At 35.9% G+C, this 16008-nt stretch overlaps 2 protein-coding genes across 2 annotated transcripts; one reads left to right on the top strand and one right to left on the bottom strand.

The window, feature by feature from the left end:
- Positions 1 to 5487: 5487 nt before the first annotated feature.
- LOC113307685 (30S ribosomal protein S20, chloroplastic-like) lies at positions 5488 to 8285 on the bottom strand. Its single transcript, XM_026556138.1, has 3 exons — positions 8051 to 8285; positions 7794 to 7960; positions 5488 to 5959 (listed from the first exon to the last, which is right to left on the bottom strand). The coding sequence occupies exons 1-3, from the start codon at positions 8208 to 8210 to the stop codon at positions 5729 to 5731; spliced, it is 558 nt and encodes a 185-aa protein (XP_026411923.1). The 5' UTR covers positions 8211 to 8285; the 3' UTR covers positions 5488 to 5728.
- A 3328-nt stretch (positions 8286 to 11613) lies between these two features.
- On the top strand, positions 11614 to 13134 carry LOC113353835. The gene is made up of 3 exons (XM_026597315.1): positions 11614 to 12004; positions 12095 to 12572; positions 12750 to 13134. The coding sequence occupies exons 1-3, from the start codon at positions 11614 to 11616 to the stop codon at positions 13132 to 13134; spliced, it is 1254 nt and encodes a 417-aa protein (XP_026453100.1).
- Positions 13135 to 16008: the final 2874 nt, after the last annotated feature.

Below are 16008 nucleotides of genomic sequence, written 5' to 3' on the forward strand. Positions count from 1 at the left end.
TTTGGTTCAACCCTAAAGTCAGACAGGCTTTGGACCAACGACTTCGAAGGATATGAAGTATATTAACACTCAAGAAATGAAGTTGAGGAAGAATATTGAATGTGCATTTGGAATTTTGAAAAGGAAGTTCGACATCGTTTGTGGATCGTTTCATTTTTTTTATCTTCAAGAAATGAACAAAATTATGCTAACTTGCATAATTATGCATAACATGGTTATTGAGGAAACCACTGTGATCCCACATGGACTAGTTATCCAGACAAATATTTGAGACCTAATATTGTAGTGCACCATGGTCGTCCTGCAAAAGACTATATATAGACTTGTCACAGACATAATTCAAAATTGGGGCCTCTATGGACAACTAAAGAGAATATCTAATTGTGCACCTTGGGACTAGAAGAGGATCTGCGCTCGGTGGTCAAAATCGAGCCAAATAGATATGTTGTTTTATTTTAATTATGTTTTAAGTTATTTTTGTACTTTGAAATAAGATGTAATATAATGAGACTATTTAAATTAAGTGATAAGTTAGAAGCTAGTACATTCAGTTTTGCACTACATCAAAACTAAGTTAAACTAAACAATTGCATTTTAATAAAATTTAACTACCACATTTGGTCTTCAAATTTTAATAAAACTTAATTTCTATCTTTAAATTAAAATTAGTTAGTACATTTAATTAATGTGATATTCCTATTCATCTTCTTCCGAGATATCGACATCGTCATCCTCATTCCTATACTGAGCAGGATGCGGGGTTTGTTATTCCACCATATGCTCTTATAACTAGTTCTACCTGAGGGTCATTTTCCATGTATTCGGAGTAGTTGAACTCATTTGAACCTCCTTCTGCTACTCTTTGGGTTGCGTCTCTCGTGGATTTTGTAGCTTTCTGACCCCCTCATATTCTTCTTTTAACATTAGTACTAACATCGAGATTGGAATTTTGTTATTCCCGACTACTTGAGATCCAACATGTAAATATGAATTTCCTCCTGTGAGGAAACCGGTGCATTGTTGTGAAAATCCTGCGAAATTGGCACATATGGTGATCTTGTTGGCACTTGTTACCTTTCAACACGTATGGATTAAATTTTTTAAGAATTTTCATAATGTTGAAACAACTTGCGTATTGGAAACCACATTTTGTAGGATCTTTTCCAATCTTCTCGGCATCTTCGTTCCACGTTTGGTTCACCTTCACCGCTTTTTTTGCATCGGAATATCTGCATGATCAAAGCTATATATTCACTAATGTCTTTGCTAATTCCATGAAAATGATGAGATGGCCATCGGGATCACGAGAACAGATGTTACCAGTTTCTTCACGAAAATTTTCAAAAATCCTTCCATATTGCTGGTAACCATTGATTTGATCTACTTTAAAGAGTACACAATTCCGACAAATTGATTAATCTCCATCCATCGTGTGTCACTACAAACTCTAAATGATTTTTATTAATACAAAAATGGATTTTATGAAATTTTCTGATATATTGAAGATCGTATGAGATTGTGCAGAGAAGGTGTGATTGAAATGAAGGAAGAATTTTAGGAAATTTTCTAATAGATTTGAGATGGTATGAGTTTTTGTAGAGAAAGTGTGATTGAAATGAAAAAAAAATTCAGTATGTATAAATGATTCAAAGGGAGCCGTTGGACTTATCTGATCAAATATATCAATTGGCGGTCGAATCAAAGTCGCGCGGTTGGAACTGCAACATCAGCGGATCAAGCTGAGACGCTGGTTGAGATGCAATTGTTGGCGAATGATAAAGAACTGCACGGCTTATAATAAAGTGCACGGTTTTTGGTCGATAATTTGTTCCATTGCCATCCGTTTTTCAGTTTTGTTTATCTCGCAGTAGGAGTAAAAATGGTAAATATTGGATTTACCAATTCCATAATAATTGCCTTTACGACTAAAATTCAACCATGCCCCTAAGGGAAACTCCTCGTATGGATATCACAACTTTAGGAGAATTCCTATAAATAGGGATGACCAAAATTTTATGGAAATTTATTTCACTGTAAAATCCTATATAAGCATCCACAAAGTTTTACATATATTTATATTATATTAAGCGACCGGATGCGAATAAAATTAAAGTAAAAAGAAAATGTACGGGGTCATTGACCATTTCCCTTATTAGGTCATCCAATGAATTTATGGATCTCCACAAGGATCCCCTCAAATTTGAGGATAGCATCTAGACTTCATAAAATATGGATGCTATTTTTATCCATAGTGTCCATTACAAAGATATGGATGGTTTTTTGTTTCATATGAGTTTCTATTAGAGCATTGCTCGGTTGAACCCACAAGTTTTTCTATCTCAAGCTTGTTGTCAATGTTAGGTGATCGAAACTAGTTTAGTAAGTCTAGTCTCAGACTAGGTTAGAATTTGTAGTTGAGTATCAAACATCTCCCTTGAAGACTAAAGATCGACGAAGACATTTGAAGAACATTTGTACAGGGTTGGTGAAGACTGAATTATTATATTTTATTCACTATCTTACTATTCTATCTTTTGAGACTATGTCGTATAACTTCTAGTAGAATTACAAAGAAGAAGTTTCGAGTCAAGCTTGTCTCGTAAAAAATCTCGAAATATGATTTAGCAAAGATGTTTAACGGTCCTTAACAATATTAGTTCTATGAATTAATTTGTGGATCAATTGAAAATTTCCCATGCAAATGATGTTATCATCACTTGAGAATGTTTCAAACATCATAAGAGAGAAATATTGAACTTCTGATATTTCTACTCAGGGTGGATTGGAAAATCGGTTTTCAAACCAAAGATATCTGAGTTTCATAATTACAGGAAGGTTGGCGAACCAGTTCGCAAACTGCAAGTTCAGTTGGGTACGGTTCACGAATCTGGTTGGTGAACCATGGTGAACTGAATTTTCAAAATTGGTACAATAGGCTAGCAGTTGGTGAACGCAGTTCACGAACCGTTGTCAACTTAGTTCGTTAGTCTTGTAGGGTTGGCGAACCCGGTTCACGAACCGTTACCCTGACTCGTGAACAAGTCTAACGATCCACAAACCGTTGTACCAACTGTCCTAGTTTATATTTTAGTATATGTTCAAAGACTTACTTTCATAATATGTTTAGCATTACTATAACTCTCTTAAACACTTCTTAAGTGCTTGAATGAATATCAAATTGCTTTTAGTTCTTTGGCTAACTTGCTAAGACGAACGATCATTATACACGGTTTTGTAACCATACCTAAGTGTATATTATTCTATTGTATTTTTCAAGAATAGAGTTTGCTTGATTATCAAGTTATCTTAGCTTGAATTCTAAGCAACCCCTGCTCTTGGAAAAAATATAAATAGAGATACTCTGTCAACTGGGAAATCAATCCCTGACACTTTGTGTCCTAGTTGATTCTAGAGTCGTCCTCTGTTGATATAGGTTTCCTCTGAGAAACATAATTAGGTCTACGACTAAATGACTTCGCTTTGGGGATTCGTGAAGCCAGGTCATACTATCTTTAACTTGATAGTTTGTTTATCATGATCTTGCTTTTCTGCTTTCGAGGTTCTCGTAATCCCTTTCAGGCAAGATAGATAGAAATCACAAAGTTCTCTTCGTCTCAGACTTTGTAATTCCTCAAGATAGATATCTGAAAACTGATCTTAGTTGATCTTTTGGAGATTTTTCTTGAAAGGTGGTTAAGAATCTAGGCTTCTCTTCAGGAGTCGTAAGTTCCGGAATTGTGAGGTTTGCTAGCTTTGTCTATTGTACACAGATTTCCACATCATGATCCTTTATCTAAACGGAAATCAAATAGGCTTATCCATTAGGGGCAGAATGGTATCAAAAATCTTCACTTCGGCTGAAGCAATTCTTAGGTTGTAAATGACATTAGCTAAGGAATCAAGTGCATAGATCCTTGCGAGGTTCAAGAGACATAAGAAGCACGACTGTAACTGAATCGTTTGGAGGGTGGGTTCAGTTTCAAGTACATTGCAGTCCGAAGTCTGATAGTAGGCTAGTGAGTGTAGTAGCTTAATACAGTGTGGTGTTCAAATCTAGATGAAGTCCCGTGGTTTTCCCGCTATTGCGGTTTCCTCGTTAACAAAATTTCTAGTGTCTTGTGTATTTCCTTTTCCGCATCATATTGTCTATCTTTATAATTGGATTTGCAAAGGTTTGTACGTATTCAATCTAAGTAGATACGTCGCTTAATTGTAATCGATTATGAGACTTGTTCCTTGTAGAATTCGTATCTTGAAAGATACATAACCAGTTTAATCACTTGGCAGAATTCCGGTTGAATTATTTGGATACGACTAGATTGATCTTGGATATTGATTTTTGGGATCGTCCAAGTACTCTGCTTGACAATCAGTTCACGGATCCTGTGTCTACATACATACTGTCAAGGATAATCAGTTGGTCTACTTGCTCATCCAGTTTGACCATTTGCCTTGGCCCATCGACTCAACTTGAGAGGGATGGAAAAATACTCGTATTCGAATATATGCTCATCCAGACTTCCAGTTCGACCATTTGCCTTGTTCACCGAGGGTGGGAATGAGTAAATTTGCTCGTTTTCCCTCCCGCCATACTGGACTTGCTCTTAGGAGATTCAGTACCCTGCTACTTGTCAATTTAATTTGCTCTTCCAACGTTTGATTCTGATCATTGTTTGATTGCTCTTTTATGTGATTGTATCAAGAGAGGACCTAGTCCTTTTAATGGATGCCCCTACCACGTTTCCATACGCATGGAAACGAATACCTGCACAGACACTCCAAAACGTCCATCTATGTAAACTGTTTTCGAAGAGATTACAAGTTGAACATTCTTGGGCAGATGTTTAAAAAAATAAAAACATGTTGCTGGCATCTGGATATTATTCTATAAGTGGGTGTCTATATATTGACACAGTACAATCAGTGAATCACAAGGTTTGAGCTATGCGGGATTGAACTTCCATAGTGTCTAATAACAATAACTATACAATTATTGTCTGCAAAACTGAACTTTCATGTATGCCCCATTTCCACTGTATCATGAATTTTTGGATTTGCTGTATCATAAACAAGAAACGTCTCCGCACCCCGGGGGTTAAACATGCTATTTTTGAGATATTTTGGTTACTGCATCCAATACTTTTAGGTACGGAAGTATACATACCGGAATTGTACCTCATCTAGCGCACAAGTAACCAGGATTGTAAGAAACAACATTTCAATTTATAATAAGCCAGAGAGCACTTATGAGTAATGAGTACTGGCTGATCAATTCATGAATAACGGCGCTGGTAGAGACTAATACTATATCTCAAGGTGGTCAACAACCCTACAACTTTGAATCACGTCAAGTCTCCACAAGTTCTTTTTAGAGGAAAATCTACTACTATAACGAAGATTAAAACTAGAAACCCAAATACGTGAGATAAATCGAAACAAAATGCCACGCATCCCTCATCGCTATAAAATTGACCTGTTCACTCAAAATTCTACTCATCAAGTAACTCTGAGATTTTATCCAAGAAAACTCAACCATCTATTTGATACACTTTTCAGATGGCACATTCTGATCTATTTAGTTAACTTGAAAATGTTCAGTGTTCCACAATCACCCAAATGGTTTACTCTTGACTGAACTCAAATTTAAAACAAAAACGGATGCTTCACACTTTGATGTGGCTGTGTATCCCACTCAAAATTAATTACAAGGGTTTAAATTATAACTTACTCATGCAACTACAGCAGCAGATGGGGTGTACCAGCCATGATGAACCTCTACAGCTTTCTTTCTTCTGGCTAATCGAGACTTCCTGTTGGCTCCAGTATTCCTATGCAGCGATCCTGCTTTGACTGCTTTATCAATAGCCGAATACGCCGCGGCAATAAGTTTCTCGACCTCGACGATTTCTTCAGATTGTGCATCTGTTTTCTTTTTGAGGCCGTCGAGGGCTTCAAATACCTGAAAAAGATATAACACTTTCAACAAGAAGTATTATAAACTACTTGGTTCTGTATGCTTAACCGTTCAACTCTCTATGCACCCACTAGTTTTTGGGACTTGATGCATTTAAGCTTTTACCCTTTCCCAGTTACCAGCAACACCATTGATTCATTACCATCAAACTCATTTCAACAGCTTTACACAATAATTGTTAATTCTGGTTGTAAATCAAAGAGAAAGAAAATCATCCTTGCTAAGTATGGACATGTCCTGAAACTTTAAATTCACACAATATTTCACCTACTTATGGAAGCTTTTTCAATATAGCTAGTAAAAAATATGAGCTTTTCTGATAAGAGTACTATGTGTGAGATTTGTTTATTTAGAGAAAAGAAGAACAAACATTCTCTATAGGATTTACATTTAATGAGCATGGAATCAGAGAGATCACGTGCAAAAAAAAAACAACAACTCATGAGCCACAACTTGAATACTAATACTTGCAACATAAAACACTTAACGGTTCATCATCACTGATCGCTTTGCGTGCATTCCACCTCAAATAGTATGTACCACACTTACTGGATGCAAAATACTTCAAGATTGGTCAATCCAACAACAGCCAATCATATACCTCGATCTTGCAAATGGTTGAATAGAATAGATATGAAATAGAATATGCAAGAGAAACACCTTCCAGTCTACATTTTTTCTTTTATCCACTTTGACCGAATGTTGTTGATACTGATTCCTCGACTCTACTAATAGTTTGTTATCTATAACCTTAATCCTACACCTTGAGTAGACAGAACAACATAATGAAAGAAACCACCAACTGCCTGAACCTATTCTTTGGATGAATCAAGATGTCATACTGTAACCGAAGGAAAAAACACGTTAACTACAGTGTCCTCTAAGGCTACAAATAACAGAAGTAACAAAGGGAATTTGCACCTTCTCTAACCTACAAATGACAAGGATTGGAAGAAAAAACACGTCAATATGACGGTGAGTAACCTACAGACTTGTAATCCCATATACAGTGAATAATGACGTATGAAGAATGAGTAATCAGGTGATCGTTATTTGAATAACAAACTGGTAGGACACGGAAAACTGCGCAAAATATCACAGCCAAAAACTCTGACACCCCTTCAAAGATAATCTAGATACTACACAAAGATTAATGCAAGAGCTCCAGAAACAAATGAACCATGTGGACACAAAGGGTTACACATATCTCATTCGCTTTAAAATCACGTGGTCATTCACATTTACAAAACCCCTAAGGCCATACTCATCAAGTTATGAATCCCAAGGTTTTAAGTAAAACAAAATCACATATTCATCTACTAATACACTTTTCAGATGCCATATTCTGCTCAAGTAACTTGAAAAGGTTCTTCATCTGGTCACTGATAGAACATGTATGACTGAACTCTGATTTGTCGAAACTCATACTTCAATGTGTTGCGTTTTGGCATCAGAAAAAAATTAAAAATATATATAAAAAAAACCCAAATAAATCAAAAACAATCCGGTTTGAATTAGGGTAGTGTAGATAGATTTACACTTGTGATTTTTTGGCATCATATATCTTGTTCTTTATTTAAGAACTTCAAGACCAAGCTGTGAAACCTAAGTTACGCTACTAGTATCTCTCGCTTAAATTCAAGATTTTACGCAAATGCAACTCTACATACTGCAACAATGAAAAGAAACACCCACAAAAATCACATTTCAGGGAAGGGAAACACAACTACCATAAATCTGGCATAACCCTAACAAACCCAACACTGAAAATGAAACCAAAAATTGTATAAAATTATCAGTAAATTAGAGAAGTGAGTACCGTCTTCATCCGAGTCTTCATCTCAGATTTCTTGGCTTTGTTGTATACCCTTCTTTTCTCTGCTTGACGAGCTCTCTTAGCTGCTGAATCAGCTTTCTGCACTGGAGCAGCCTCACAAACAACAGAACGACGTGTTTGTCTCTCTACTGCCTTCAAAGCTAAACTACCTGAAAAAACAAACAAAAAAAACCCATTTAGGAATTAAATCACTGTGAAAAGAAAATGGAGAGAATGGTTTTATTTTTTCGTATAATTACCATTGGCGAATGGAGTTTCAGAAAGAAAATTTGAGAAACTTAAAGACTTGAGAGAAGCTTTGGGGTTTGGTAAACTCAGATAAGAGGTGGTGTTACTACTGTTTGTGATTGTTAATTGCTTGGAAAATGATGCTACCAAACAAGATGAAAATGCTGCCATCTCTACTCTTTACTATCTTTCTCTGAGTGTGTTTCTCTCTACTCTCTCTGGTCTAAGTTTTGTTCTTGGAATGCCTTATCGGTTAATACTTAATACCCACACTATTTTATCCAACCCAAGAAGAGGACATTTTCCGGAGGTGGGTGTCAAATTTCTTAAACGTGGGTAAGCAAAACCCACTATGGGACAGGATTAGCTAAACGAGCATATGGCGATTCTAAGGCTGACTTGTACGAGACTTTAAATCAAGCTTTAAATCGAGATCCACGTCAGGTTGAATCGAAGGCTAGATTGCGTTTTATGGCTCTTCAACAACCTTCATATCAGGATCAACATCATATTCAACTAGTTGTGCGCCCGTGCTTTGCACGGGTTCAGATTACTTGAAACCACGAAGACGTGATAAAGGATAAAGTAAAATAACCTAATGACATCTAAATAGCAATAATCTATTCGTGCTTACTTTATGTTAACAAAATAGGGCATACAAACACCAGTTTGGAATATAATTGTTATTTGGTGGGTTTATTTTAAGAAAACAAAAGTGTACATTTACAAATACACACCTCTAAACCAAATTATTATCTGCCTTAAAGACGAACGTCACACCTTCACAGAAAAATCAGTCCATGAGATTGATTTCAGGCATGTACACCATCACATATATAAGGATTTCCACTGCACGAATTACACGACACACCATAATAGTCCTGGGGTGATCAACAGTGTTAAGAATGCGATGGGCTGCCAACACAATAATGTTACCGCCTAAAAGAATGGAAACATATATTACCAAGCAAACTCCTTGAAGTTGCGCCTAAAAGAATGGCAACATATATTACAAAGCAAACTCCTTGAAGTTGGCAGGAGGGAGAAGAGTGCTTTTCCGATTTTGATGACTTATCCATTGAGGATTGGTTAGGAGAACATCAGTAGTAGAAGTAGGTCCAATTGTTGATGTCGTATTAACATGCATCCCCAGAACATGAGCTACAGGCTGGTAACTTGCGGTAAGTTAACAACAAAACTAACCACTTATCATTAGTATTGCTGACACAATATTGGTTTTACTCTATTATGGTTACATTAACTTAATTAACAGAAGTTTGCAAAATTAACGTGGAAAATGAAATTAGTTAGGGCTAGTGAAATTAACGTGGAACTTAGCTTCTAAGCTTTCCTAGTTTATGTCTTTCCTTATTCCAGGATTTTTTTAGCTTTTCTTTTAGTTTTACGTTTCCTAGTTTAGTTATTTGTTTAAGCCTATATAAAGGCTAGTCTTATTCTTATGTTAGACACATCTTATTATCAATCGAATATTATTGAAACTATCTCCTTCTTCTTCTATTTTCTCTGTTTCTTTTTCTTCTTAATCAATTCTCTTCTTTCTTAGCCTACATCAATCTCTGCATTGCTTTCTTTCTCTTATACCACATCAATTGGTATCATCCGCGTAGTTTAGGTTTTTCAACTTTTACTAGATCCTGTTTTAATCGCTTCCGCAACCCTATTATACAAAAAAAAAATCTCTATGGCTGGCACAGTTTCTCAAGAAGCTTTCGACGCTGCAATCACCAAACTTAAAAATCTTATTACTACAAGTACTTATGCTAGTAAAGCTGCTACTGATAGTATAGCTAACATTAATACAAATATTGTTGCGGTTTCAGATAACCTAACAAAATTAGAGAAAATTTGCTTTAATCAGTTTGCAAGTTTTGAAAAGAAGTTTGATGATATTCATCTGATTCTAGACAAGTTTGCAACTACTCTTAAGATTGAAGAAGAAGAAACGATAAAACTCCTGGCTGAAGCTAAGAAACCATCATCATCAAAGAAGAACACGTTTGCACATAATGATGATATCCCTGAATACATCATGCAAAAAATTAAACAAACACTACAACATGAAGGATTTATTGGTTGTACCCCAAAGAAGAGTTTTGTTTTTCTTACACAACCATGTCCTTCACAAAAACACAATATTTTTCGATCAAAGTGCTATATTGGTGGTAAAATTTGTAACATGATTATTGATGGTGGAAGTGTCGAAAATTATGTTGCTACTCACGTGGTTAAAATGATTGGTCTACCAGTGCATCCTCATCCAACACCTTACTCTGTAGGATGGGTTAATAAATCAACTACTCAAGATATTACTCACCAATGTTATGCAACTTTCAAGTTTGAAGGTTATGAAGATTCAGTTCTTTGCGATGTTATTGATATGACTGCAACACATCTTCTCCTTGGTCGACCCTGCCAGTATGATCTTCAAGCAGTACACAATGGTTTCGACAATACTTATATTTTCAATCATAATGGGAAAACAAAAATTCTGTGTCCATCAAAATCATCTACTATTCGGGAATTTTGTGAAGACAAAACAAGTGTTATTGTAGGTGTTATTGTTCATTCTATACAACAAAAGCATTCTTTGAACTCCCATGAAGAATCTAAACCTATGGTTGAGTTACCTGACAAAGTTCAACCTTTGTTAACTCACTATAGTGTTTTATTTCCAGATGAATTACCAACTACTCTACCACCATTAAGGAATATTTAGCACTGTATTGATTTCATTCCAGGAGCCTCTTTACCTAATCAAGCACATTGTAGGTTGAGTCCTACAGAACATGAGATTTTGCAAGGACAAGTAAATGATTTACTTCAAAAAGGTTTAATACGACCTAGAACCATCCCTTGTGCTTGCCCTGCTTTCTTAGTTAGTAAAAAAGATGGTGGATGGAGGATGTGTATCGATTGCAGAGCTTTAAATCAAATTACAATTCCTTATAGATTTCATATACCTCGTATTTAAGACATGATCGATTTGCTTTCGGGTTCTATTATCTTCACAAAATTGGATCTGCGCAGTGGATACCATTAGATAAGAATTCGAGAAGGATATGAATGGAAGAAAGCATTCAAGACTCGTGAAGGTTTATATGAATGGCTTGTCATGCCATTTGGATTATCTAATGCACCAAGTACATTTATGTGACTCATGAATCAGGTTCTCCAACCCTTTCTTTGTAAATTCGTTATTATTTATTTTGATGACATTTTGATTTTTAGCCGAAGTGAGCAAGAACATCTTGATCATCTGTCACAAGTATTTCAAGTTCTTGCTGATAACTACTTATATGTTAGTCTGAAGAAGTGCACATTCATGGCTTCATCAGTAACATTTATGGGGTATGTGATATCTAATCAAGGCATACATGTCGATCATTCTAAAGTTCAAGAAATTAAAGAATGGCCAGTTCCTACCTCTATTCGATATGTACGTAGTTTTCATGGCTTGGCTTCCTTTTATAGAAGATTTGTGAAGAATTTTAGCACTATTTCTGCATCACTAACTGACTGCCTCAAGAAAGAGAAGTTTGAATGGACATAAGCAATGGACATAAGCTTTAATACTCTGAAAGAAAAACTTTGTACTGCACCAATTCTTGTTTTTCCAAATTTCGAAAAACCTTTTGAGATAGATTGTGATGCTTCCATTGTTGGAATTGGCGCCGTTTTATCACAAGAAGGTCATCCTATAACATATCACAGTGAAAAGAATTCAGAGACACAAAAGAAGTGGTCTACCTATGAATTGGAGTTACTTTCTCTTTTCCAAGATCTCAAGAAGTTTGAATGGACAGAAGCAATGGACATAAGCTTTAATACTCTGAAAGAAAAACTTTGTACTGCACCAATTCTTGTTTTGCCAAATTTCGACAAACCTTTTGAGATAGATTGTGATGCTTCCATTGTTGGAATTGGCGTCGTTTTATCACAAGAAGGTCATCCTATAGCATATCACAGTGAAAAGAATTCAGAGACACAAAAGAAGTAGTCTACCTATGAATTGGAGTTACTTGCTCTTGTCCAAGATCTCAAGAAGTGGCATACGTATCTGATACATAGAGAATTTATTGTCAATACTGACAACCATGCACTGAAATTTTTGAATACTTCTGCTAAAGTTAACAGAATGCATGATCGATGGCTAGATACAATCAACAAATACACTTTCTCTGTGAAGCACAAAAGTGGTAAGTTAAATCAAGTTGCAGATACTTTAAGTAGAAGACGACATCTATTAACCACAATTCGTATTGAGAGTTTTGCATTTGATTACATCAAAGATATTTATCCTGAAGATGAAGATTTCAGTAAATTATGGAACCAATGCAGTTCTCAAAATCATAGAGTTGATGATTTTATCATACAAGATGGCTTTCTCTTTAAAGGTAATCGTTTATGTATTCTAGAAGGTTCTTTATGCTTACATCTTATGCGTGAATTACATGGAAGTGGTCTTGGTGGTCACTTCGGAAGAGATAAAACCATCGCACTTGTTAAAGAAAGGTTTTATTGGCCTTCTTTAAAACGTGACGTGCAAAAATTTGTACAAAAGTGCATAGTCTGTCAGAGAGCTAAGGGTACCATTCAAAATACAGGACTTTATACTCCATTACCAGTTCCTGATGCACCCTGGGTTGATATAAGTATGGATTTTATACTTGGTTTACCTCATACTGCTAGAGGTAATGATTCTATAATGATCGTAGTTGATCGTTATTCTAAAATGGCTCACTTTATTGCCTGTAAAAAATCCACCGATGCTTCAAATGTTGCTGCCTTATTCTTCAAAGAAATAGTACGCTTACTCGGAGTGCCAAAATCCATCACTTCTGACAGATATACTAAGTTCTTAAGCTACTTTTGGAAGACTCTATGGATGCGCTTGGGGACTGCCTTACAATTTAGGACCACTTCACATCCACAAACCGATAGCCAAACAGAAGTAGTGAACCGTTCACTTGGTAATCTCATTCGAGCTAAGTGCATGGACAATAGAAAGCAGTGGGATATATTACTACCTCATATGGAGTTTGCTTTCAATACCTCTATCAACCGTTCTACATGAAAAACACCATTTGAAATTGTGTATTCTAAAGTTCCCAATCATACACTTGACTTGGTGGTATTACCTAACACTCAGAATACAAGCACAGTTGCAGATTCTTTCATTGACAAGGCTATCGAAATACACAATTCAGTAAAGACTAAGCTGGAATAATCTAATTCGTAGTATAAAGAAAATGCTGATAAACACAAGAGATTGAAGACTTTCAAAGAAGGTGAGTTAGTAATGATACACCTTAGAAAGGAAAGATTTCCAGTGGGAACTTACAACAAAACCAAGATGAAGAAGTATGGCCCTTTCAAGGTTTTAAAGAAGATCAGTGATAATGCATATATTATTGATCTGCCAAGTGACTGGAATATTTCAAACACATTTAATGTGCAAGAAATTTTCACCTTTCATGCTGACAATGAACTGCTGCTTTGCACAGAAAACTCGAGGACGAGTTTCATTCAAGAAGGGGGGATTGATGCAGAGCATATACATGTTCCAGAAGATTCCACATAGAAGCTTAGCTTCTAAGTTTTCCTAGTTTATGTCTTTCCTTATTTCAGGATTCTTTTAGCTTTCCTTTTAGTTTTACGTTTCCTAGTTTAGTTGTTTGCTTAAGCCTATATAAAGGCTAGTTTTATTCTTATGTTAGACACATCTTATTATCTATCGAATATTATTGAAACTATCTCCTTCTTCTTCTATTTTCTCTGTTTCTTCTTCTTCTTAATCAACTCTCTTCTTTCTTAGCCTACAACAATCTCCGCATTGCTTTCTTTCTCTTATACCACATCACAAAGCCAATCCAAATTGGTCAATGTGCATAACTATTAAATGGGACCTAAAAATGTATACTGGAGAACTTAGCTTCGGTTTATCCTCATTCTCTCTGTCCTATTTTTTTCATTCTTAAGAACAAGAAAAAACCATATTAGTTAAAACCATTTTATTCATTTATCATACGAGGATCCCAATAAAAATTACTAACTAACTCACCTTCCCGGAGAGAAATTTTTCGCAGAGAAATGAGAAAGTTGTAAGAGACGAACTTAAGGGAGAGCTAACCTGATATCAATCCCGGGTTATCCCTTCAAGACCACTACCTAAACTTTTAGTTTAGATTATTTTTTTTTGGACTAATTTAGTGTGGTAGCTTGGGTCATGTTTGACTTTTATGCCTGTTAGAGCATAGCTCGGTCGACCTCGCATGCGTTGCTATATCAAGCATGTTTGTCAATGTTAGTGATCAAAACTATGAGTCTTGATTTCTATTCTATTATATCTAAGTCTCGGACTAGGATAGAAAAGTGTAGTTGAGCTCAAGGACTTCACGGCGATTCATCATACAACGACGAAGATTTATTCAAGGAACCGTGGAACTTCATCAACAAAAAGGTATGTGGAGACTTGAACTTATCTATCACTCAAAAGTCTATCTATTCTATCTCCTACTTCTTATGATACAAAAATTCGTATGCTATATAGACTGGATCATATACATTTGACATTTCGAGCTGAGTATTCACTACTTATCTTTTTCTCGAAATCGTGTGTTGGTAAAGCGTTTCGCTTTGATCAAGTTTATCTTCACTTAGTGACGAAAGTCATGAAAAGTTTCAATTACTTTGAGAATTGCTCTGATGTGAAACGGTCTGTGAATAACGTCTATGTAACGTCCTCTGAAAATGTCTCAATGATTGGAATGAGAGTTTATATTACATAACCATGTATTCCTTAATACGAAGTTTTCGAACTTTGTTGATTGAAAGAAACCGGAGGAATTGGCTTTGCCAAGTCCGCGAACTGACGGAAGTTTTTTTACCGATAATTTCTGCTGGGATTTTCCAAAAACTCGTTTGCGTGTTTAGTCCGCGAACTGGAGGAAGTCTCTTTGCCGAGATTTTTTGCTGAGTTTGGAAAACTCTGCCGGTTGCCTTCAGTCCGCGAACTTTTTTGTGATCTCAAGTGGTTATGATCTATGAACATGAAACTTAAATTACTAAGGAATGCTTTATGCAAACCTTGGCTATAAAGTTCATGAGACGATTCATAGAATCGAATCATCTTTGTTTCAATTATGTCTTGTATAGTTAAATAAGATCTCATAGCAATTGAACAACTCTCTAACTAGTTCATTTTAGTCAATTGAACTAGTTATGGTGAAGAAGAACTAGGTTAATATGAATTGCTCATATGGTTAACCTTTTGGGTTACTATGTTGCACCAACATACACGTACACGTTTGGGCATGGTTTTCACAAACCCAGTAAACGTCTACCCAAGTGTTTGTGACAAGCTAAGTTTTCGATCTAACAGTTGAGAAATATTAGCTTGAATCTAATCAGGTTTTCATCTAACGGTGAATATGGATTGCTTTGTAACTAAGGCAAAACCCTGATTTTAAGGCTATATAAATGAGACATCTAGCATCGTGCAAAACTAATCCCCACACGTCTGTGTGATACTAGTGCGCTCACTAGAGTCGATTCTCCTTTAACCTTTGGTTTTCTTCTCTAAACCCAGGTTAACGACTTAAATATTTCATTGGGATTGTGAAGCCATACCGATACTACTTTTATCGTAGTTGTGTGATCTGATCTTGCATCTGTTATCGTACGAGTACAATCTATTGATTGGCTTAAGATCGTGAGAGTTCTCCGATAGGCAAGATAAATAAGTCACAAACATCTTCGTCTCACTGTTTGTGGTTCCTCGACAAACCGCTTGTGTAGTCAAGAAGGATTGTTGAGAGGTGATCGATTAATCTAGGTTGTTCTTCGGGAATGTAAGACCGAATTATCAATTGGTTCCTGTTCACCTTGATTTTATATCAGACGGAACAAAAACCTAGGGTTTTTCTGTGGGAGACATATTATTCTTTGA

The sequence above is a fragment of the Papaver somniferum genome, chromosome 1, assembly GCF_003573695.1.
Source record: "Papaver somniferum cultivar HN1 chromosome 1, ASM357369v1, whole genome shotgun sequence".
NCBI classification, from domain to species: Eukaryota; Viridiplantae; Streptophyta; class Magnoliopsida; order Ranunculales; family Papaveraceae; genus Papaver; species Papaver somniferum.

Coding starts and splice junctions, on each gene's coding strand:
- LOC113307685 (XM_026556138.1), bottom strand. CDS start 8,210: ATGGCAGCATTTTCATCTTGTTTGGTAGCATCATTTTCCAAGCAATTA. Junction 7,961..8,050: donor TGAAACTCCATTCGCCAATG/GTAATTATACGA, acceptor TTGTTTTTTCAG/GTAGTTTAGCTTTGAAGGCA. Junction 5,960..7,793: donor TGAAGACTCGGATGAAGACG/GTACTCACTTCT, acceptor TATCTTTTTCAG/GTATTTGAAGCCCTCGACGG.
- LOC113353835 (XM_026597315.1), top strand. CDS start 11,614: ATGGACATAAGCTTTAATACTCTGAAAGAAAAACTTTGTACTGCACCA. Junction 12,005..12,094: donor CGTCGTTTTATCACAAGAAG/GTCATCCTATAG, acceptor CTCTTGTCCAAG/ATCTCAAGAAGTGGCATACG. Junction 12,573..12,749: donor ATCGCACTTGTTAAAGAAAG/GTTTTATTGGCC, acceptor TCATACTGCTAG/AGGTAATGATTCTATAATGA.